Raw genomic sequence first — 23,907 nt, 5'->3', positions numbered from 1 at the left:
TCATCGAAAAAGTCACAACCTAAGTTAGGGATATTATAGTAATTTAACATTCAAGTTAGGAGTTCATGCTTTTAAGGTAATATGGATAATAATAAAAAAAACAAATCCCTATTTGTAAGAATTATGGAGTCGGTTAAAAATCCTATTAAATTTACATTAATTTGGTATTTAAAAGTAATTTAACTACTATACGATTACCATATCAGTTTAGTAAAGGTTTTAAAAAGGGAAAAACGAATAAGTAGTATTAAAAGGAAAATAAGTTTTATTTATTTAAATTAATCAAGTTTAAATAGATATGAAACTCAAAAAAGTAGATAGTTCATTCCAACTCTTGCTCTTTTTTTTATAACCGTGATATTCAAACCAACTTAGACCAACATATCCCTTATTCGAAATCAATTTAATTGCAATCATTGCTTTATAAAATCTAAATAGAAAGTGAAAACAAGAAAATTATAAGCTAGCCATTACAAAACTATGCAAGTTGAGACCAATACAACATAGACTTTCCACTCCTCCCCTTCCAAGGGTGACAAAATTGGAAAAGAGAGTATCAACTCTTACACTTTTTACTCATAACCGAGAAATTCCAGAGGGCCAGTGTGATGCAAGGTTTAGAACTCGGTGAATAACGGGTACACAACTTTACCATTCTCCACTTAAATACTAAGCTTTTGTCTAATGAAGCACTTGAACTTTGAGACGTGTGCCTAAACCACACATCACGTGACTTCTATCCCTTAAATCGGATACTTCGACTAATACCAACGTTAATTCCTGTAGTTTCTCCACCATAAGGACCACTTGGTTTCTTAATTTTTTGAACTTGTCCTTCCCTACGTTTCTGAGCCTTTTCATGTTTCCCCTGAGAGAGAGAGAAGAAGACACAGTTTGTCAACATTGTTATATAAGGGAACTGGTTCTTCAAGCACAAGTAATTCTGTTTTAGCTACTTACCCTGTATTTCTTCCTTGGATTTTTATCTTGCTTCTTACGATTACGAGTAAGGCCTCTGTTTTTCTCCATCTAGAAAATAAGGAGACGCCAAGTTTAGTGAAAGAAAAAGGAATGTCATGATTGCAATAGGCAGCAAAGCTGATATGTCATACCTGGTAATTTATCTGGCGCTTCCCATCCACAACAGTTTCTGGCGTTGACAGCATAGCTGGGGATCTACAGTGGCAAATTGTGGTGAATTAAGTGAAACAATTGCAGGACTTAAAAGGACACACATAATAATCCATATTGACGAGGCATCCTCGAAATCTTTCACATGAAAAGTAGTTTAGCATGCTTGCTTTAACAATCTTAAAACAATATTGAGTCTAACCTGGAATACATCTTTTCTTTAGCAGCAAGCTTAGCTGAATGTTGTTTTTCGGCTTCTCTGTAGAATTCCATATCTGAGTCCATTTCACTGTCGTCAGAAGTAGCAACATCATTGCTTGCATGGTCACCAGGCTCATCGTTGACATCATCAGTAGGTTCAACTCCGGCTCCGGCTAGAACTCTCAGTTCATGCTTTCTTCTCCTTTCTCCAATGTCATCTCGTTTAGGTAAATCATCATCACCAGAAATTATCTTCCAAAAGGAACAAAACTTATTATAATACATCTAATTAGGTTAAATCACAGGACACATACTAGACGAATTTTGAAAGCAGAAAAAGATTCCATGCAAGAAAAATAACTAACAGAAGTCCACTTTAACAGAAGCAAAATACACACATGTAGTCGTCAAGTTCGAGCTTTGGGAATGAAGAAATTCCTAGTACGGAGTGCTTCCCCCTTTAATGGCCCCTAGTATCCATATATCTATTTTTTTGATAAAGCAAAAAAGCGAATATATGTACACACATATATGAATATAATACCGAGGAAACAGGAAAGGAGAAGTGTGTGTAACAAAACAAAATTTGCAGTACCTTAATATTGTCAGTAGTAACGGCTTGCATAATTATTCAACCACACTGTATTACTTTGATCTCGTAATACAGATATTTGTGAGGGGTGATTTTGACGGCAAAGAACCTTAGAAAGCGAAAGGTTGTCTAGAGCTGGTGTTTCTTTTGTAAGGATGGTGAGGACATGGATCGTATTCTGTAACATTGTAAATTAGCCACGAGGTTATGGGATGCCAAGATCCGTGAAGGAGTTGATGTCAGCTGGAAGAGAGGAGCTAGGAGAAAAAAGGCACAAGGCGTGGAATGTTATTCCTCTAGCTCTAAGCATTTGGAAAGAGTGAAATAGGAGAGCTTTTGAAGGGGTGCGGATGAGCTTTGCTAAATTGAGAAGTAGTCTCCTATCCCTCATTGTCTTTTGGTGCACCCACGTTCTTGTTTGTATAGAGGATTGCGTGTCTTTTGTAGAGAACCATATTTGTAGGTTTCTACGTTTTTGGTATATCTCGTGTATACAGCCAAGTAGGCCTTGTTATTATCAGTGATACCTTACTTTATCCAAAAAAAAAGAAAAGAAGAGAGATTTTTGGAACCCGAAAATGAAGAGCAGCTAAACACAACATGTGCCAACGTGAAGGCTTCAAAATAATCCTAATTGCCACAAATTAGAAAACTGTGACATCAAACAGTAGAAACACAGTTGTAGTCACTCTGATAAGCACACTGGAGCTAAAAACTTAACAATAGCATCCAGTCAAAATGGTGCTAAAATACGACTCAAATAACACAAATTACAACCTCATTCAATCGCAACATCTAAAGATGCAACTTCCTGGAAATATGTGCAAAGATATACTCGCTCCGTCACATATCAATTGGCCATTAATAAATATCAAGGTCAAAGAAGGTTTCCTTTTTTTTTTTCCAAATACTTGGGAATTGCTATAAGAGAAGCAAGGAGGAGTAAGGGAAAACAATTAGAGTGACCACCAATAAAGGAAAAGGAGGCAACTCTATAACGGAAGAGAGCCATCCACAGAGACAGAAGTTGAAAAGACTGTCAAATTCCACAAGTTCAGAGAATCAATCTCAATGCAGTTGCATACACTCAAATAAAAGACATTTATTTACAAGAAAATCAACAAAATGAAGACAGAATTAAAGCATTTGTGATCCACACCTTGGGTTTTGCTACTTGAGAAGTTAGAAGCCTAGACAGCTTGTTTAAACTCCGTGTCTCACGATCATCTTCAGCACCCATGGCATCATCATCAAAATCATCAGGAGTTGCCAACATCCTGCATATAATTCATTGCACTTCCCATCAGTGATTTCATGTTTGCATTAAGCTATGTAGACTAACAGAAGAGGTAGGTGGAGCAATAAATTGCGAAGCAAATTGATACCCATTCAGTAGTCGTGAGCGCTTGTTTTGTTTTTCATTTTTCCGTGCAATGGAATTTAAGACACCTGTCTGCTTCAATTTTTCCTCAAGGGAAGCTCTCACTTTTAACATTTCCATGCTTTGGATACCAACTTGATCATCCTGCCATAATTCTTTAACGTTAGTTAATTTGATCTACATCTTACTGGTAACAAAAGAATAGATCTGGTGATCTTGCAACAGATAGGAACATGGATGAAAGAGTTGCTAGAAATAAAAATGACAATGACACTGGCACTAGTCTGGTGACACTTGATTCGTATTGTAACAGTGACAGTGGACACACCTGCTGATGGTTGATAAGCAAAACAGAGGTGTGCTTAGATACATACACCATTTACCTGGCGTTTGCGTTTTGATTCCTTTTTCCGTTGACTGTTCAAACCATTTGCCTCCGCCAACTCAGCTTCATGAGGCTAAAACAATGGAAAAAATTAGACTAAATTTTACAGAGTTGCTCAGTAAAAACAACAAATGGTTTTCATTCAAAATCAGCCCATAAAAGAGGAAAAAATTACGCTTTGAGCAACAAAATAAGATGAATCAAACTGAAAATTACCTCTGCTTCTTGAATATCAGTTGATACCCCAGAAGGCTTGTCACTAATGGGGAGAGATTCAGAATCCAAGCTCCTTCCCGCCAACTTTACACCAGTTACATTATCCACATCCTTGTGTAACAAGTCTTCTAGTTTAGAAGGAAGATATCCATCAAGTTCTTTCATCTGCAAAAATCAATTTGTTAACACCTGTAAAAATAGAAAGAGAGGAGCAGGGTATATGCAATGAAGCTAGCCAAGTATCGAATAAAGCAGAAGAACAAGGAGAGGACTTAGCAACTATTTGGCAACATCATTTAGCATCTAAACAAGCTAAAAATGTTAACTCAGTACATGATTGACAAATTTGATACGTTAGGTTATGATCAGTTAGCATACTATTTCCACTTCAAATTCTCCAAAACTCAAGAAAACTTGATTAAAGAATTACAGAATCCTTCCACGGAAATCCACGTATTTAACTTATTTGACAAATGAGTTTAGCTAGCTATGGACAGAGATATATTTATCACACAAATTAAGAAGAAGGCTGGAGAATATTTTTATGGGGTATTCACTTAGAATAATTATGCAAGAGGCACCCAGGGGTTTGGCCTAGTGGTTAATGAAGTGGATTGAGAACCATGAGAACTTGAGGTCTCGAGTTCAACTACAGTGAGGCAAAAAACTAGGTGATTGACTGATATCTTCCTCTCTGTCTAAGCCTTGATGAACAGTGTTACCTGGTACTTGTATTGGTGGGAGGTAGCAGGCATCCGTGGAGTTAGTCCAGGTGTGCACAAGCTGACCCAAATGTCATGGTTACAAGATAAGAAAAAAAAAAAGGCAAGAGTCGGATACTAAGGGTTTTAACTGTTTTGCAAAATAACATGAAAGATAAAGGAAGGATACTTGGGTACGGAAATGACGATTCAGTTAAGGGTGGTAGGAATAAGTGACCTTCATGTCTATTTACAGATAACTGCAGAAGAGGAAAAAAGGGGTTGTCCTATCCATATTCTGTGGAACAGCAGAACACCAAAGAAATTTAATCCATTGTTAGAGCTGAATATCTGTGACAGCAGTGTGGAATTCAGTGCTGAATGTTTTTTGGGAGAAAGGATAATAGAGGGGCAGGAAAGGAAGCTATCCAGATGAGGTCATGTGGAACACAAGGTGAGAACTGAGAAAGACATCATAGAGCTTCTAATGTAGTGGAAAAGAGTTGTTTGAACTGCAGATCGAGGTTCTATTTTTTGTATGTTTGGGAATGAAGGGGACCCAATAGAGCAGCATCAATACAGAGAATTCATAACTAGACCTTAAGCCCTCAACTAGATGATGATCGGTAGATATTTGGTACATACATAATATCTTGGGTGTATAGATGATTAATCAATTTCTGTCTAGAAGGCTTGGTGTATAGTCCTTGTAGGTATTTCCCAAACTCCATCAAAAAAGTTGTTCACTTATTAACACATAAACATATATTGAATTTAAAACCATATCATGAAAAATCAAAATAAACCTTATCTGGGTGATGCAATTTACACCTAAAGATTTCACACTGCTAAATACAGTAATGAAAAAGCACTTTGATGTTGGAGTCGATTTCATCAAGCTTCATATAGAAAAGGGCAAGGGAGGAAGAAGCTGCCGATGGATGAATAAACAAGTTCAGATTAGCACTAAGATACTTTTTACACTAAACTAAAGAAGAAACCGCCCAGATGCAGACAGAATAACATAGACTTTTACAAGGAGGGTGAGTTAAAGAATTGAAACCTTTGTCAAACATATAGATATATTTCATAAGTATCAACTAGATAATAAAGTGTCCTCTAGCTATTTCCATGAGCTAAATAACTACACTAATTATAGTTTGTGTTAACCTTTTCCATTTTTACAAGCTAGTGGTAGTAACTTTATAATGAAAGTCTGCTGATATTACCATATGAGGTGGTCGGCAAGTAAATGTTTTCAACATGTGTATGTAAACACAATTTGCTTAGCATATATCTCAAAGATTAGATAAAGCAGTCTTATCTCATCAATTATGCATATACCATATAATCAAGTGACTGATTTTCCAGCAAATAATGTCTTCATTAACAGAATTAACAAAAATTGGCAAGCAGTAATTTGGCCATGTTTCGTTGTTTGAATCCTATGATATGAGTTGTAACCTTATTCAACAGATTCTTGATCTCCACAAGGCGTGAAATGACTGGATGATCACGCACTGGCTGTCCCTCAGATTTGAGAAGAAGGTAGAAAGTTATAGCTTGGCAATATGACAGCAGCAGCAGCCTCTTCACCTCAATGTAGTGCATCCCGCCTTTTATCATATTCTTTCCATTAATCTTAATAGAGAAAAATGGAAGTTAATTGCTGACAGGTGTAATATTACCAAAAACTGCATTCAGTTTCTAACTAGGAGAATGACTAATTCCATTGTTATATGAGTCAACTCTCACTGTTTTACCTATACTTGTCAGTTACACTACCCCAACCAATCATTTCTAAACCTTCATTATTTCATCCTTTCAGCTGAGCATCTTTATATCAGTAACAGAGCCTGAGTAACTACAAAGATTTTGTCACCAAAGAACCCCAAAACTGTTTAAAGGGAACCACAACCAAGCAGTTCTAAAATGTACGTGTGAATTTCACAATGTAAATAAAATTAGGCATCTGGCGATAACGCCGTGAAGCAGTTAGACAAGTATCTTCCACAGCACCCTCAGGTTTGAATAGCATAATAGTGACTGCCTGTAGTTAGTGGAATTTCCAATGCACATACCTTGTTGAATAGGGGATTAACTTTGTTATCGAGGTGCTCAAGCGATTCACCAAGCTCAGACAGCAAGCCAACCAATTCAGGTGCAGAACTGTAATCACAAGAAGATCATAGATCAGAAGTATAACTTTTTTAATTTATTGAAAAACGAGTTAGAAGAATCATATAACCTGCAAAAGTAAATGTCCGCAACCTACCAGATAATATCTAGCCAATGACAGTAGAAGCACACACACACATCGAAGATTCTTACTTTTGATTTGAATTAATCACAAGCATGCAATGTAGAATTCCATAAAAGAAGGTCACTGCGCCGTGACGGACGGACATTTCAACTGAACATTTCTGATCCTGTACAATCAATTCGGACAGGGCGTTAACTAGATATTTAGCTTAGTTGTGTGGACTCTTCACTTTTGATGCCACACCCGTCTCGAATTCTTCAAAAAAACACTACTTTTGGCGAATCCGACACGCACCCGTTGGCATTTTGAAGAGTCCGAGCAACATAGATATTTAGTGATCTCGTCCAGGGGATAACTAGATATTTGGTAATCTCATCTATATATCATGGACTGAACTCCAAAGTGAATCGTCAGATCTTGTGAAAGCTCCATTTCGTTCTCCCTGGTTGAAGTGAACACATCGACACCTCTGAAGTAGCTCCCTGACTCCCATGCCTCCGTATAGCTAGCTACCTTTGACTACTTCTTTTAATAACCATGGTGTCCAGGAAATTTCACAGGGTACATACTATCTCCTGCCAACATAGGTATTAGGTAATCCTGTCCACCAAGACAGATGGGAAGAAATCAAATTACCTAGTGTTTTTGCCTTTGTTGGGGTTTGAACCTAAGCCAACTACCCAAGAATACTCTAACAACATCTTGATCTTGTGACTCAATTGCGACCCACAAGCCACTTTTCTCCTTTTTCTACATGATCTAAATACAAAAAAAAACTAATGAGGCACATTTAAGAAAATAGATGCAGTGGTTACTAACATCCAGTGGCCCACTTCTCAAGATCTTCTGGCTTTGCACTCTTGACCTGCCACTTTGCCGCAATAATAAATTGTACTTCCTAGACATAGAATCAACTTCCACATAAACAATGTGAAGCCATTGATAACAATGTGATACAAGGCATGCACCTTCTGGATTTCTTCTATTGCGCGATCATGAGTCCCCCACAATGCATTATCAAAAATGTGTCACTGAGATCCAATTTCCTTATCTACATCATAAAGCTTCTCTGCTTAGCATGGTATTCAATATCCTGAAGTCTGCCATCTCCATGCAGATCAGACATCTAACAGGGACAGCTGCTAACTATCGGAACTTTCTACTGAAACCTCTGACACTAGACATACCATGATCCATTTTTAAATGGTCAAATTGAGGATATTGCAGGAATGGGTCCTCAAATATCTTTGTCATATTGGAGTCTGAACTGAGCAACACATAGAGTTTTGTTTTATTGTCAACTTCTACAACAAAGGTAGGGGTAAGGTCTGCATACATCCTACCCTCCCCAGACCCCACTTGTGGGACTACACTAGGTATGTTGTTATTGTTGTTGTTGTCAACTTCCACAACCTTTAGCCATAAATTAAGCATATACTATTCTGTAGGAAAACTTAGTTCACCACCTGCCTTTTTCTCTTCTATTTTTTTTCCCGATTATTGAGAATGTACTGATATCTATTTAATTGTAAGTTATGTGCCTCCCTTTTCCTATACTGATATTATCACGATGCTAGGTGAAATTACATAACATTGTTGACCATGACAGGCAATGGACTTAAAAGAAGTAACATTTTACCCTGAAACTAGTATATGCAGGACAGAGAAGCTCACCTATAGACAACATCCATTTGCTCTTCTTTTGTCAAAGCATTCAAATCCTTCTGCACTTCCTCATAAGCAGTACCAGTTTCATTTTTAGCTTCTTCATCTGCAGAAACTGCTGATCCAGGTTTTCCATGGACCAAAATTTCCTGCAATGTTACCCATAAGATTCCACTTCCAACCTCAAAATATAAGAAAAAACCTTCTAATAAAGACTGTATATAAATTGAATTTCTCACCTCAAATGTGAGTTCATCATCTTCAATACCAAAATCCGCTGCAGATAAGGATTTAGCTTTTTTCTGCTGCATTCTCAATACCTCTGCCTCCTCCTCGGCGATAAGGTCCTCATCACTTGACTCTTCAACATTCTAACAAACAAAAATGTTCAAGCGAGATCAAGTATTGCATGCAAATGACGACATGATCGAAGAACTATGTTACAGCCTACAGGTACTGTTGAAACAGTAAGGACAGGATAATCCTCTGACATCACATTGTTATTTTTAAAGCCAGTAAAGTATTGGTTTCTCCAAGCGTACCGTATATAATTATGTCATAAAAGAATAAAAGTGAAGCAAATAATTAGGTGAAACTCTACCTCTTTATTTTGATAATAAATGTTCTTTCCTCTTCCCCACATTTCTTCTTTCTCCTGTTCAGCCTCATCATGCATTTCATCCTCAACCCCACCCATAGTAGCTTGTAAATATTTCTGTGTCCTTGCAACTAAAGCAAAAATAGGTACTCAAAAATTATACATTAAAAGACTGCCCCAAGCAGAAGATCCAAGGAAATATGGCAAAAAAGAGGCATATATTAAGAGATCAAGAACCAAAAGAAATGTAAAAGCCAGAATTGGAAGGAAACAAATTAGCTTATTAATTCAACAAATATACGAGTATGAAAGGGGTCTTCCTTCTGCCATCTATGTGTAGAAGCTCAATTCAGAGAAACTTAAAAACTAGGAGCCACAGTAGAAATAGTAACTTAGTGGTTAGACCTACTGAGCTTCGTGCAATATTACACAGTTCGAACACACCATTAATATTTAGTCTCCGGCCTAATTAGCCTCAATCAATAATCAAACACTAGGAATTCTTCTCACCACCACCCCACATGCATTTGCAAAATCTTAATGAGAAGTTAAAATAGTAAAAGCTGCTATATTTCTCTTCTGCTTTTTCTGCTTTTTCTTTTCCTTTTTTTGAGAGAGGAAACTCCTTAAATAAATATAAACCAATCTTATGCTCTATGTTGCCTTAAGAAGCACTAAAAGGGAATATCGGAGAAGAATTTCATAAAAACAAACAGGATAGGCAATTCAGCTAAAGTATTTCATTTCAATGACAAAAGGCAGTCACAAGTTTGAATTTAATTGCATACTTTTAGCACCAAGGCCGGTAAGTTCAGCATCATCAAAGTCATCATCTTCATCCTCCTCATCTTCATCCTCCTATACAATTGAAACAGTTCCCCAACCTTGAGTAATTAGTTGACTTGCTTTACATCAAATTAGTTCTCTAATCTCTTAATACATTTTATAAGCATTCAGTATGAAGATAAAAGTTGCAAAAGAAAAACCAATATCACCTTAAGATCATACACGGGATGCTCATTATCCTCATCCGACTCTGCAGAATCTTCATTAACATTCAGTGGAATGATATCTCTCTTTTCATGAACTACAATCAACCAAAAAGATCAGTAACAGACAAATTATTTAACATAAAGAGCATTTTTTTATAACACACCCTCGCCCCTCGCCCCTCACCGAGCTATAGCTTGCCTACGGGTTCAGCAGAACCCAATAGGTTTGGCTCAAACCGTGTAAAGCTGCATTTTTAAAAAATTTAGAATCCATAAACTCAAACTACTAGCTCAATCTTTGCTCTAATGCTCTCCCTCCATCAATGAACTCAAAAAAGTAAATTTCTCGCCAGAAAGAACCATTTTTTGCATATATCTTTGTATCTAATGCTACAACAACAACATACTAAGTATAATCCCACAAATGGGGTCTGAAATGTTTGTATCTTATGCTAACTTTGCTAAAAAGATAAGTAAATAGAGTTTATAAAAGGGAAAAACTTACAGGCATCAATAGCATCATTCATCATATCATCATCTTCATTGTAAAAATCACTTTTTGATTTCATTGAAGAGTTGTTTTCCTTCTTCTTGAACTTCCCTGATTTCTTTCCCATTCTGTATATTCGAGAAATTGAAGCAAAGGGTTTAAGCTAAAACCCCAAAAAGGTTAAATCTTTATCAAGAGAGACTGTTTTCTTGAACAAACACAGAAGAGTTTCAATGGCCTCAAGGAAAGTGAAGAGTTGCGGCGGCAACGCACTGAGAACTTTTTTTTTTTAATAAATTAAAAAATACTCTCAAACCAGAATAATAGAAGTGATGGAAAATATTTATTCACACATAGGATTAACTACTTAAAAATAATTACTGAATTGATATGTCTTTTTTATAATAATTCTCAATTTATTATGGTTAATAAATAATTAATATATTAATCCACAAAGTGCATATGGTTAGTAATTATTTTTTTGTTTCTTTTTCTTTTTTTATATTTTTGTTTTGTGGAAATGTTTTTATAGTTTTTTTTTTCTCCCTTTTTATTTTGTTTTCTTTTTTCTCCTCAAAGCTTTTCATTGCTTTGCGTTTATGACAAATAAAATATCATTTTTTTATGATTATATATAATTTAACAATATATAAAAAATACTAATTAATCATTTGTGAAAAGAAAATATGTATAGACATGTCATATTTAAGAGTGTGAATTTAGTCGATGAACACCATATATAAATAAGTAAGTCTTCCTCTCTCTATACTACTCTATCAATCTCCTTACAAAATGAATTGTGTATTAGTTGAACAGCCTAGCATAAATTAAGAGATAATGCACAAGTACCCTCTAAACTATGATCGAAATCTCAGAAACACACCTTAACTAACCTAATGTCCTATTACATCCAAACCTATCTTTTTGTAACTTTGTATACATTTTTGGCTTACGTGACATCCAAAAATCTCTCACGCGTCTCAACTACGTGAAGTCACGGATTATGGCACGTGAGCCAAAAGGTGTATAAAATTTTTTAAAAAAATGAATTCGAGGTAATAAGATTTTAGTTTAGTTAAATATGTCTTTGAGGTTTCGGTGGAAAAATGAGCTAAAAGTGCCTTATAAGTTTCAATTAAAAAAAGGGAAACTTACATAAATATACTATATTAAATTGTTTTTTTACCATTTATAGCAATAACATTTTCTTTTCACTTGATCACTTTTAATACATTTATAATACAATTTCAATACATTACAAAGGAAGAATTTATTATTCACATATAATACAAGTTTTATTGATGGATAATACATTTATCACACATTTTAATACACTTATAATACAAATTGTCAATTTCTTACCAAACAAGCATAATATATTTTTAAAAAAAACAGTTATAATACATATATATTGCATATATAATTCACTTTTAATACATAATTGCAGATTTAACATAGTATTGCTATGTATTGCTAATAAATGATAATAAATAAAAAATATCGCTAAAATCAGTAATTATTTATTAAAAGATAACCATCCAAGTAATTTTTTCGGGACAAGTGGGCCCTCTTTACTTTTTCTCTACTTTTTTATTTTTAATATTAATAAAAGGATTAAACTAATAACATCTTTCGTAGTTGTCTGGACAACTATTGAAGTTGTCGGACGACTAAAGAAGTTGTCCCCACAACTACGACAGTTGTTGGACTAAAGTGTAAAAGTTAAAAGTTTGGGATATTGAGAAAATATCTTTTAACCTAATCAATACTGTTTGTCACTTCTACCCAATTTTTAAGACTTGAAGGACTCCTACCTAATTAACTAACTAGTTTGTCCCTTTTAATAGACCTTCTCGGTTTCGGTCATAACCGAGTAGTACTTATGCCTTGTTCATAAAATAAAATTAGTTCTGACAATGCACACCCCGTCGCATCCTTGCTCACATTTTTATAGTATGACTTAGTAGCTTGATAACGAATACCGAATGAAAAATTAAAAAAAATAAAGATAAAAGTTTTTTTTTTAAATCTCCATTTTTTATTAAATATATAAATTTCTAGTGGTAAATGGACAAAAGTTCAATCGGTACAATATCTTAGAAAACTCGTGGCAACATTTCCAATTTTTTGCTTACAAAAATGTTGAAGAAGAAACAAAGCTATGCCAGCAAATTCTTCAAATCTTGCATGCACGCCATCTGTTCGACTAAAGTCCTTCTCTGTCCTCTACATAAACTCTTTCAAATCCCCTGCAATTTTCCAACACCATTTGAGAAGCAGAGAAAAAAAAAACAATTTTTTTTTTGTTAAGTGATAATCATGGAAAGTTACAGAAAGTTTCTTTTGATCTTATTGCTACTAGTAGTGGTTTCTGTTGGTACTTCTTATGAAGTGGGAGAAGAGGAAAAATGGGGAGAAGGGTTGTTTTTGTTGCATGATTCAAAGGAGATAGTGAGGACTGATGCTGGAGTAATGAGAGTTGTGAGTAAGGGTGGATTTAGTGGTGGTGAGGTTTCTATATTTCAGAGTCTAATGCATATTGGTTTTATCACCATGGAACCTAATACTCTTTTCATCCCTCAGTATCTGAATGCTCATCTTACACTCTTTGTTCGTAGAGGTAAAGTTTTCAACTTTTTCTTGGTTTTGTTCTCATGGTTCTTGTATGATAAAAAGGAGCAATCTTGTCTATTCATGAGCTGGTAAATTCATGATTTAGTGTTGGTTGTCATTTTTCTTGGGAAATTATAGGAGTCAGAGTTAGTTGGCTATCTGAATTTTCACAGGTTCGAATTCTCATGAAAACATGGAGTGAAGTTTTCAGCTTTTTCTTGGTTTTGTTCATATGGTTCGTGTATAATAAAAAAAGGAGTAATTTTTATGTACTCATTAGCTGGGAAATTTAAGATTTAGTGTTGGTTTTTCAATATTCTTGGGAAATTATATGAGTCGAGTTAGTTGCCTTTCTGATTTTTTAGAGGTTTGAATTCTTTGAAAAAATGAGGTGAAGTTTCAGCTTTTTCTTGGTTTTGTTCTTGTGGTTCTCCTATAATACAAAAAGAAGCAATTTGTGTACTCATCATGACTCATGAGCTGGCAAATTCAAGATTTAGTGTTGGTTTTCAATTTTCTTGGGACATTGTAGGAATCTAGTTAGTTGACTATCTGAATTACCCCGAGGTTCACCCCGAGCCCCTTGTGTTTCACTTCCCCATCCCTGGTGTGTAGTTATAAAAGGTTCTTGGAAAACATGAGATCAAAGTTTTGATTGAATTTTCACCAATGTTCATGATTCTCACATATATGTATGATCTAAATAAAAAATTAATGGTTTAATTGAACCTATCCCTTAAAACATATCCTTCTATGTATGAGAAGTAATAGGTTGTTTTCACTGTTTGAACTCGTGATGGGCTTGTAACATGACAATGACAACTCTTATTCTTGCTCCAAAGACCCTTCCTTAGGGGCGGAGCTACGACATATAGTTTATGAGTTCTAGATCACAATTCTGAAAGGAATATTTACACATTAAATAGAGGATTTTTCATGGTTCTTGTAAGATTATTTCTTTTTTAGTAAGAAAAATAGTTGGAGAAATGAATTAAGTGTGTTGAGACTGCAGGGGAAACAAGAATTGGGCATATCTACAAGGATGACTTTACTGAAAGGCGATTGAAGGAAGGAGATGTATACAGCATTCGTGCAGGATCTGCTTTTTATCTGGTTAATCCAGCTGAAGGGCAAAGACTTCATATCATTTGCAGCATTAGCAACTCCAACACCTTAGGATTGTATGGTTTTCAGGTACCTTTTTGCAATTTCTTGTTAAAAAAACTGGATCTTTGACTATCGAATGTTGTGAGTAACAATTAACAAATTTCCTTGCAGTCTTTCTTCATTGGTGGTGGAATCTATCCAACATCTATTCTTAGTGGATTTGACACTCTTACATTATCAACAGCATTCAATGTAAGTGATGATAACTTATAGGTAGAGTTTACTGTTAATCTGTTATCGTGTTTATCTGAACTTAGTACCAATGTTCTAGGAACATTGTAAAAATTCACTAAAAATGCAACGAATTTCTGTGACGGTTTCTCTAGGAAACAATCTCTCGTAAGAAGTCCTCGTGTTGCATCCCTCTTTTGAGTTTTTAAAAAAAGAAAAAGAGGTAAGGGTAAGGACTGTAATACAAAGAATGATAGATATGAACTCGGCAACTTTAAAATCCGGTGGGTTCAATTTTGAGAACCTTAAGTAGATGATTCAAAGTATATTTATCAAAGGGATAGAAGTAGTTAATTTCAAGATGTGTTACACATGACAGGTATCATCTGAAGAAGTGAGTGAGATCTTGACAAGACAACTTTCTGGTGCAATTGTACCTCTGAACACTACTCAGTCTCCTACACCAAGCATATGGGCCAATTTCTTGAATCTTGAGCAGCACCAGAGACATGATCACCTAAAGAGAGTAGTGCATTTGGAGGAAGAAGCCAGTTTTGAAGAAGAAGATGAGGAAAGGGAGCAACAGCCAACATGGTCTTTGAGGAAGTTTATGAATAATCTTTTTGGTCATGAAGGAAATAAAAGAAAGAAAGGCGATGAAGGACGTAGAGGCAGTGGGAAAGGTCCAGATTCCTACAACCTGTTTGATAGGAAGCCAGATTACAAGAATGATTATGGATGGAGCTTGGCCTTGGATCAATCTGAGTATTCTCCATTGAAACACTCTGACATCGGCGTCTACCTCGTCAATCTTTCAGCGGTAACTCACCTACACCATACACCATTCTTATAAAATATGATGTTCGATCCATGTTTATTGTTCTCATAGGGTTAATATTGTTGGTTCCACGTGTGATCCCTAAACTTTATCCATTATAGCGCCTGTGATTACTAAACTTTATCCACTATAGCGCCTGTGATCACTGAACTTTATCCACCACAGCGTCCGTACTAAGCATCCACCACAGTTTGTGATCACTAAACTGAACTCGATCCACTATAACCTGTGGTGGAGGCTAAGTTGCATGAAGGGAATGCAACTGAATTCTTTCCTTGCGAAAATTGTCACACCTATATGGTGCGACGGACAAACAAAAACATTTATTTTTGTATACAAGTAAACTATTTTGAATCCCCCTCAGATAAGGGAGCTTTATGTTTAGTGGGATGGTAAATGTAGTGTTAAGGGTTCAAAACTTTGTTTTAGGTCACGAGTTTGAATCGTAGATGCCACGTTGTTGAGTTTCTTCATATCCTAGGTCCAATATTTATGGATTTTGATTTTTTTGTTAGGATTCCTGAACTAAGCCATATGTCTTTACATAGTCCTACTATGTTTTTACATGTAGGGAGCTATGATGGCACCACACATTAATCCAACAGCAACAGAGTATGGGATAGTGTTGAGAGGAAGTGGCAGCATCCAAATCGTGTATCCAAACGGGACAATAGCAATGAATGCTGTAGTAAACGAAGGAGATGTATTCTGGGTGCCAAGGTACTTCCCCTTCTGTCAAATTGCATCAAGAACAGGACCGTTCGAGTTCTTTGGATTCACGACCACAGCAAGGAAGAACATGCCACAGTTCTTGGTGGGTCAGAATTCGATACTTCAGAGCATGAGAGGACCTGAATTTGCAGCTGCATTTGGTGTTAGTGAAGAGAGGTTAAGGAAGATTTTGGATGCTCAGCGTGAGGCGGTAATTTTTCCGTCGGCGTCGGTTGCTCCCTCGGAGCCTATGGATCCGAAGGGGGAGGAGGAAGAGGGAGAAAGAGGAGAGAAGGGAAAAGAGAAGAAGAAGATGAAGGATGTGATGAAGATACCAGAAGTGATTAAGAGCTTAGGCAATGACATGATGATGGGATTTGCTTAGATTTATTTTGAAGCTTTTTGTTCATTTTGTATGAGTTACTGCTTCCTTGCTGTCTTTTTGTGAATAAGAACAAATTAGTTTTTCTCCTTTTGTCTCTGTTTATTTGTCCTCTTGATAATTTCTATTTATGAATTTTGAAGTACCTAATAATTTTTATTATTATGGCTAAAGTATTTTTATTTTTTTTTAAAAAAAATAGCTTCATTCCGAAGAGCTTGCTGGGCAATGTTTTTGCCACCTAGTATAAGTGGGTCATAAATTAATTTTGTTTATAAGATGATATTAATTTGTTTATAAGATGGAAATATCACAATATTTTAAGTAGGGTTGTTTAAAATTGAATCGAGAAAATGTTATTAGGTTATCGGTAAGTTGTCAATTCATGTGTATGGTAGATTTTATTTTTCGGTTATTGATTTTCTTTTTGTGAAATCTTAATGATTAACTTGATAATTGAATCAATAATATAATTAACAATCAATAAATCAATATTTACATCAAGCATTAAAGAATTGTTGTTTTTGACTGTTGTGTTAAAGATCCAAAAACTGAAAAAACCTCCGTAATTGCTATCAAACTTGAAATCAATCAACGCTACACAACATCATACTTGCTATAGTGAATCATGAGTACCCTAGATTGCAAGAAGATGTTCTATGGAAAACATTTGTTGATTTCTGATTAAAAATCTCGAGTTCGAGCCTTGGTAAATGATTAAAGCGAGACGAATGAAGAGGGTGATGTGTACTCAAATCTTACTCCTACCTTATGACCTTACTCCTACCTTATGACCTTATGAACGTAGAGAGATTATTTTCAATGATAAAATATTGTCGTGTCAATTGAGTGACCGAAAATATCACTTGAATGTAGCGAGACATAAAAAGGTCGTTTGGTAGATAGAGTGTATTATAATTATGTGCATTGAGGCTGGTGCTTCCTCTTGATGTTGGACAGAGCCATCTGCACTTCACTAGACTGTACTTATGTATAACCAATCTTGCTCGGACTTTTCAAAAATGCCAATAGATGCACACAGAAGAACAAAAGCTACCTCATAGAGATATCATTTTTGTGAACATTCGTGTTCTTCCTAGTGATTTCACAATTGATTGAACATTTCAAGATGAATAAAGCATGTCCTTCAATAGACAGATGAAAACTCAAGACTGGGATTATGAATCAAACTTGGTCAATTCAAAGGATATCATGGGCATACCAGATGAAGTGATCATCAATCCAAAAGCTGAGGGTCTGAGTGTGGGTGAGAGATAAGCACCAAATCTGGTCAATTCACCAAGTATGCATAGACTACATCAATTACAAACAAGTATAGGTTAGTCAGGTTTTTAGTTTCAGTTTTTCGGTTTTTATACACACAACCACAAAAGCTATTGTGCTAAAGATCCAAATACTGACAGAAGTTCAGTATTTGCTATCTAATGTAGTCACATTAAACTTGAAATCAACGCGATATATATATAACATGCCTTAAATAAGTAACCATTTAAGTAATTGTGCATACCAGATTAAGTAATCATCAATCCAAAGGGTGAGGCTTAAAGCAATCCTGAGTCAGTCTCGCCTTTGCGCTACTCTCAGTTAGCAAAGTTTGTTGTCCCAAGGCAGATGATGGTACAGAGGTGGACACCACTTCACACCATTATTGGTATTCCCCATCAATATTTATGGTGGAAATATGAGCAATTTTTGGCCAGTATTCTCCTTTGTCAAATTCAAGGAGTGGTTTGAGCAATGGACAGTCGTAAATAGATAGTGTAGAGATTGAAGTGGGCATCCCTTTTACCGGAAGGTATTGGAGTTTATGGCAATTCTGGATGGTCAGCTCAGAGAGGGAGGAGGGCAGTGCTGATTCTGGAATAGATTGGAGTTGATCACATGAAGAAATGAATAGATCCCGAAGTGAAGTGAGTTGTCGTAGACCTTCAATCGGTAGGGAATGGAGCTCATGATTGCCAAATAAAGTTAGATGAGAAAGAGAGGTGGGAAGCCCTTCTTCCAGCAGTGACTGAATTTGAAGTGAGTTACCAGTAGATAAATATTCAAGGGAGGTAAGACTTTTGAAAAGTTGGCTGCTTAATGTTTTCAGATTGGATATGGTAAGCCTTCGAATAGAGCAAGGCAACTCCCAGTTTTCACCAGCAAGGTCACTGCCATCATGTAAGATGGTTAAGGTCACTGCCATCATGTAAGATGGTTAACTCTCTGAGACAGGGGAGTCTCTGTAAATGCCACTCCTTTCGCGCATTCACCAGTTTCTTACAATAGTGGATCCGAAGGACTTGTAAATTGAAGGGCAATCCTCCTTCAGGAAAGGACACTATTTCTGTACAAAACCATAGTTCTAGTTCCTTAAGAGATGGAATGAGTTCCTGCATACATTCTGGCAGCCACTTCAGCTTCTCACAGTCACGAATACTCAAATTACGCAACATCGTCTGAGTTCCAGATGCCACTGAAAGTATTTCAAGATTCTTACAATGCCAAATATAGAGTTTTTCAGTCTCAGTAGGAATCAAAAGCCTAGTAAGGTTGGGGCAACTGTTTACACTCAAATAGTGTGATCTTGGGACCAACTCTGGTGATATATCATCTATAGAATCACATCCATATATTACCAAATTCTCCAGAAACATGTTACAATCTCCTCTAGAAATCATTGACGCCTCCAATTTCAGTTTCCTGCAATGATATATCTCTATTTTCTTCAAGGTACTCGGAAGAATGCTAATCGGTAAGAAGGTAAGAGAGTGACAATCATGAATACATAATTCAACAATCTGTTTCATTCCCTGAAGTTGAGATGTAAACAGTTGAGCATCATCAAAAAGAACTCCAACTTTAGGAGAAGCAACAACTTTAAACTCTTTCAAATTTGAAAGTTGGATAGGTGTCTCCGGACTGAGTTCAGGACATTTTGAAATTCTCAATCCTCTCAGAGAGCAAAGTTTTTCAGGCAACTTCCCAATCAGCTTGGGGCAATCTTCAATTAAAAAGTTATGAAGTGCAGGGAACTCTCCCTTCCCCAGTACATGCCACTGCTTCCACTCCGGCATCTCTGCAAACTCAAGCTTCTCAAGAGAGTTAAATGGCTTTTTGGAGGACAACGTACCGTAGAACTCTTCACTCACTTCTGTTATTCGATGCATCCCTCTAACGGTAAGGAATTTCAAAGAAGGAAGTTGTCCTAGTGCTGGCAAGGAAGCACAGTTGTTGCAATTGCTAAGAGACACTCCCACCAGCTTAAGAAATGAATGATCAGCCATCCAATTCGGAAATTTTGTCCCTCTATATCCAGCGATTTCCAGTTCCTTTATGTTTGTATTTGGTTGTAGTTTATTGAGTACGTCTCCTTCAGTTTGTGAACTGTCAGCAATACTCTCACTCCACTCCAACGACAACATCTCAACATGTTCCTTTTTCATCATGTTTGCGTTCAGAGCTTCCCTTCTATCAACCACATTTTGCAACTCTAGAACTGATATAGATCCATGCAAATTGCGTAGTTCACCTAAATCTACCATTCTCAAATCATTGCAGCCACCTAGAATAAACTTAAATCCTACTAGCACATGGAGGTTTTTCAACTTGCTTGGATGTAGTGGCATCTTCAAGAGAGAAGTGCCAGTAGTGTCAAGGTGACGCAAGCTGATCAACTTTTCCATATGCGGCGGTAATTCCTCAAGATATATACAAGAAGACAAGAGAAGTATCTCCAAGTTATACAATGCACATATGGAATCTGGTAACTTTCTTATCGCCGTTTGAGAAAGGTCCAAAATTCTTAGGAGTTTTAATGTGATAAACAAGTCATTCGGCAACTCCTTAATCCGATAATGAGACAATGATAAAGCCCTTAAGGATGTTAGTCTTGGCAATATGTTATACAACACCCTCTTGCTTAAAGGAAATGAGTACCCACGCTGGATATTGATTGGAAGCAATGTCCTCAGCTGCTTTGATTTGTAGAGTGGTTTCAACTTCTCAAAGACACCATCTCCCAATGAATAGGACAGGTGTCGACATTTTTCCAACATATGAGATTCTTCGTTATCTTCCAACCTGATACAAAGTTTTGAAGATGCAACTTGGGCCAGATCATTGATAAGGTCATGCATTAAGAATTCCTCTTCATTCCTTTTAGAAGACTCCTGGACCCTTTCAAAAAGTGATCTTGATCTCAACTCGAGAAAGTATAGTTTGCCTAAGTCTTCAATTGTTTCATCTTTTTGCAACCCCTTTAATAGACCATTAGCAATCCACAGTTGAATGACTTGTTCTTTCCGAAATGGATAATCTTTGGGAAAGATTGCACAATAAGAAAAACATTGCTTTAAATGTGCGGGAAGATTATTGTAGCTCAACATCAACGCTGGTAATATGTCATTGTCTGGCAGCTCCCACATTTCACTTCTCAAAATACGTTTCCACCCTTCAACCTCTGATTTGGAGCGTAACATGCCAGCGATCGTCTTCAGAGCTAAAGGCAGTCCTTTGCACCTAGCTACAATTTGTTTTCCGACCTTTTTAAGTTCTCGTTGTTCTTCAGGATCCATGTATTCAAATGCATGTCTTTTAAATAAAGACCAAGAAACTTCACTAGACAAAATTCCCATGCTAATTTGCTCCTTACCCATCACCAAGGCAACACTTTCTTTACGTGTTGTCACAATGATCTTACTTCCTACATCTCCTTTTACAAAAAGATTTCTCAAGTCATCCCATTCATTATAGTTATCATTCCACATATCATCTAGGACAATAAGAAACCTTTTTCCCTTTAGGATTTCCTTCAATTTGACCTGTAGCTGATTAAGATTGCTTTCAGCCTTCGAGTCAAATGAGCCAATTTCTTGAAGTAATCCTTTTGTTATTCTGAGAGCGTCATATGGTTCAGATACACAAAACCAAGCTTTCAAATTAAAATGGTTTTTCACTTTCTCATCATTATAAACAGCTTTAGCAAGTGTTGTCTTGCCAACACCCCCCATTCCTACAATAGGAACTACAGTAAGATTTTTTCCATTTGCATCCTCTGACAATAAACGGTCAATCAATTCCTCTATTTCATTCTGCCTACCAAAGATATCAGATTCATCAACCACAGAAGTTGAAAATGTCCTTTTTTCTTGTTTACCTGAATCAAGATACTTTGTTAGATCAAGGAAACCAATTTGCTTTTGCAACTCCTCCAATGTTTCAATGGTGTCTTCCAACTTCTCCTTTATGCTAATTACTTGCTTGTTGATTGTTTCTGCGAGATTTTGATGCTGACCTTCCACCTTAAGTCTCAGAGCTTCATAGTTGACTTCTTCTATTATGTTTTCAGCACCATCCACAGCATCTCGAAGCTCACTAAGCCACTGACTCACATATGGATTTGATGTCTGCTTGTTCTCTGCATCACTTAGCACAGCCTGAAGAGCAAGCAAAGTCATCCTCAGCTTCTTTAAAAGCCGAACATCATGCTTGTCCCTCTGAAACATCTTCATCAGCTCACCGTTAGGAGCAAGCCTATCAAAGAGAACATTCAAAGCTGAAGAGAGAAATGCACCACCAACAGCTAAGCCAATATCCATTTCTGAAACCTGCAAAACAAAGAATCACAAAATGATTATGAATTTGGTGATGATTAATGTTTCTATGTTAAGATTTTCTCGACTTAGAGTTTTCTCTTACCTAGAGCAATATGCAGACAAGTAAGTTTTGTTGACTGCCTGTTTTGCAACTGAGACTTCCAATTTGGCACTAAAATTTCACAAATATCTCGCTCTCTTCAAGGAGATTCAAGTTTACTGTGGCATAATCTATACATCAATCAAACAATATAACTCTTGACTTGTCCCCTCCAGCATACAATAACCCAACAATATCGTACAACTAAACTCTCTCTGTCACTCCTCATTTTTAAAGTAATATTAAAATGCTTAAAATCCAACACTCAACACCAATGCTGGTAATATGACAGAGACATTCCAACAAACTGTTTAAACTATTTTCTTGCAATATATGGTATCTGAGATACCATATCTCTTTCATACAAAACTTTAATACAGTAACATAAATGTCAACATCTACAAAACCTAAAAATTGTTGAAAATATATACCAAGATCATAAAATTATATGAAGAATGAAGATATTATAATATGAATAACGAACACAGAATTGAACGCTTGAAACACACGCAAAATGTTTTCCTAAAAATGATATTTGTTCCCTTTCCTTTGGGAGATCGTTATGGGATTGTACACAAATAGTTTTGATGGATATGATAAATCAGTGAATATCTGCACTAAAGGTAACCAAAGAATGAAAGAAACACTTATATAGGGTAGCATATCACACTTATCTATTTGTAATTAAAATAGTAAAGTTAAATTATTTAATCTGTTGTTTATTGTGTTTCAATTATTACACTATTTTTTTTAAAATTTTTTTAGACTTTACATGAATTTTGACCGTTCAGAAGTATTACGGAGGGGAAAGTTAATTAGATCCTGATTCTTTGACCTTCATACGTACTAATTGCTTTTTTGGTCTCCACAATTTGCTAAGATTATAATATTAAAATGACATTTACATAAACATGTCATTTAATTTGGTTTCAGCTGATAGTTATTTTCTCCAACATTAGATGTGCACAAGAATACACTTAAACTTGTATATAGTTAAAGTAGACACGCCTGTCATAGTAAACATGCATTTTTTAACTACATATATCATAACATATTTGATTGATGATGAATGAGACGGAAAATTATAATAGATATATATATATATATATATAAACACTACTAGGGATTGACTATGATAAGCATTATATTACAAGGAAGCATGGCTTGGATTAGAAAAAATGACAAGTTTTCAATTACAATGTTTTCTACCATTATCTTCTTCATTTAAAAAAAAAAAAATTATTTATAGAAATTTGAACTCCAGGACAAGAACATAGTTATAACAAATTGTTTTTAAAATAATTTTTCATAGAAGGTGCCTCTTTGAAGTTGAAATTTAACCACTACAATTGTCTTGTTTTCAACATTTTAATTTATTTTTTAAAAATGTCATTTGATTTCCTACTAATTGGTCTCTACAATCAAGTAGCATTAGCTTTATAAAATTACCAGAAACTCCCTACTAATTGTTTTCTTTGCGTAGGTTGTTTTTTTTTCTTCTTGAAATTAATGATTTAAAAAAAGTATTCTTTTTATACTTTTCTCTTTATTTGACAAAATCAAATACTATGAAAAGATATCCCAAGCAGAAAGGCACCCAATAGTTTGAGCCCTTTTAAGCATTTTGTTTTCTTCTATAACATAAAAAGTTGGAGGAAAACTACTTCTTGCATATTTCTTTTTTCAATAATCGTTAATTAAGATCTAAAT

At 35.7% G+C, this 23,907-nt stretch overlaps 2 protein-coding genes and 1 pseudogene across 2 annotated transcripts; 1 reads left to right on the top strand and 2 right to left on the bottom strand.

Moving 5' to 3' along the window:
- Positions 1-402: 402 nt before the first annotated feature.
- LOC102600085 (something about silencing protein 10-like) lies at positions 403-10,912 on the bottom strand. Its single transcript, XM_006340322.2, has 16 exons — positions 10,631-10,912; positions 10,129-10,220; positions 9,922-9,991; positions 9,137-9,264; positions 8,775-8,906; positions 8,545-8,684; positions 6,689-6,776; positions 6,072-6,248; positions 3,907-4,071; positions 3,689-3,763; positions 3,310-3,449; positions 3,084-3,201; positions 1,334-1,584; positions 1,113-1,176; positions 961-1,029; positions 403-868 (listed from the first exon to the last, which is right to left on the bottom strand). The coding sequence occupies exons 1-16, from the start codon at positions 10,740-10,742 to the stop codon at positions 737-739; spliced, it is 1,953 nt and encodes a 650-aa protein (XP_006340384.1). The 5' UTR covers positions 10,743-10,912; the 3' UTR covers positions 403-736.
- A 1,760-nt stretch (positions 10,913-12,672) lies between these two features.
- Positions 12,673-16,631, top strand: LOC102599750 (vicilin-like antimicrobial peptides 2-2). The gene is made up of 5 exons (XM_006340321.2): positions 12,673-13,235; positions 14,241-14,422; positions 14,507-14,587; positions 14,946-15,386; positions 15,976-16,631. The coding sequence occupies exons 1-5, from the start codon at positions 12,935-12,937 to the stop codon at positions 16,498-16,500; spliced, it is 1,530 nt and encodes a 509-aa protein (XP_006340383.1). The 5' UTR covers positions 12,673-12,934; the 3' UTR covers positions 16,501-16,631.
- Positions 16,632-18,161: 1,530 nt separating this feature from the next.
- LOC102598103 (putative disease resistance RPP13-like protein 1) lies at positions 18,162-22,102 on the bottom strand (annotated as a pseudogene).
- Positions 22,103-23,907: the final 1,805 nt, after the last annotated feature.

This window comes from Solanum tuberosum, unplaced genomic scaffold (genome assembly GCF_000226075.1).
Source record: "Solanum tuberosum cultivar DM 1-3 516 R44 unplaced genomic scaffold, SolTub_3.0 scf00017, whole genome shotgun sequence".
NCBI classification, from domain to species: Eukaryota; Viridiplantae; Streptophyta; class Magnoliopsida; order Solanales; family Solanaceae; genus Solanum; species Solanum tuberosum.
This window is presented reverse-complemented; position numbering and strand designations above follow the sequence as displayed.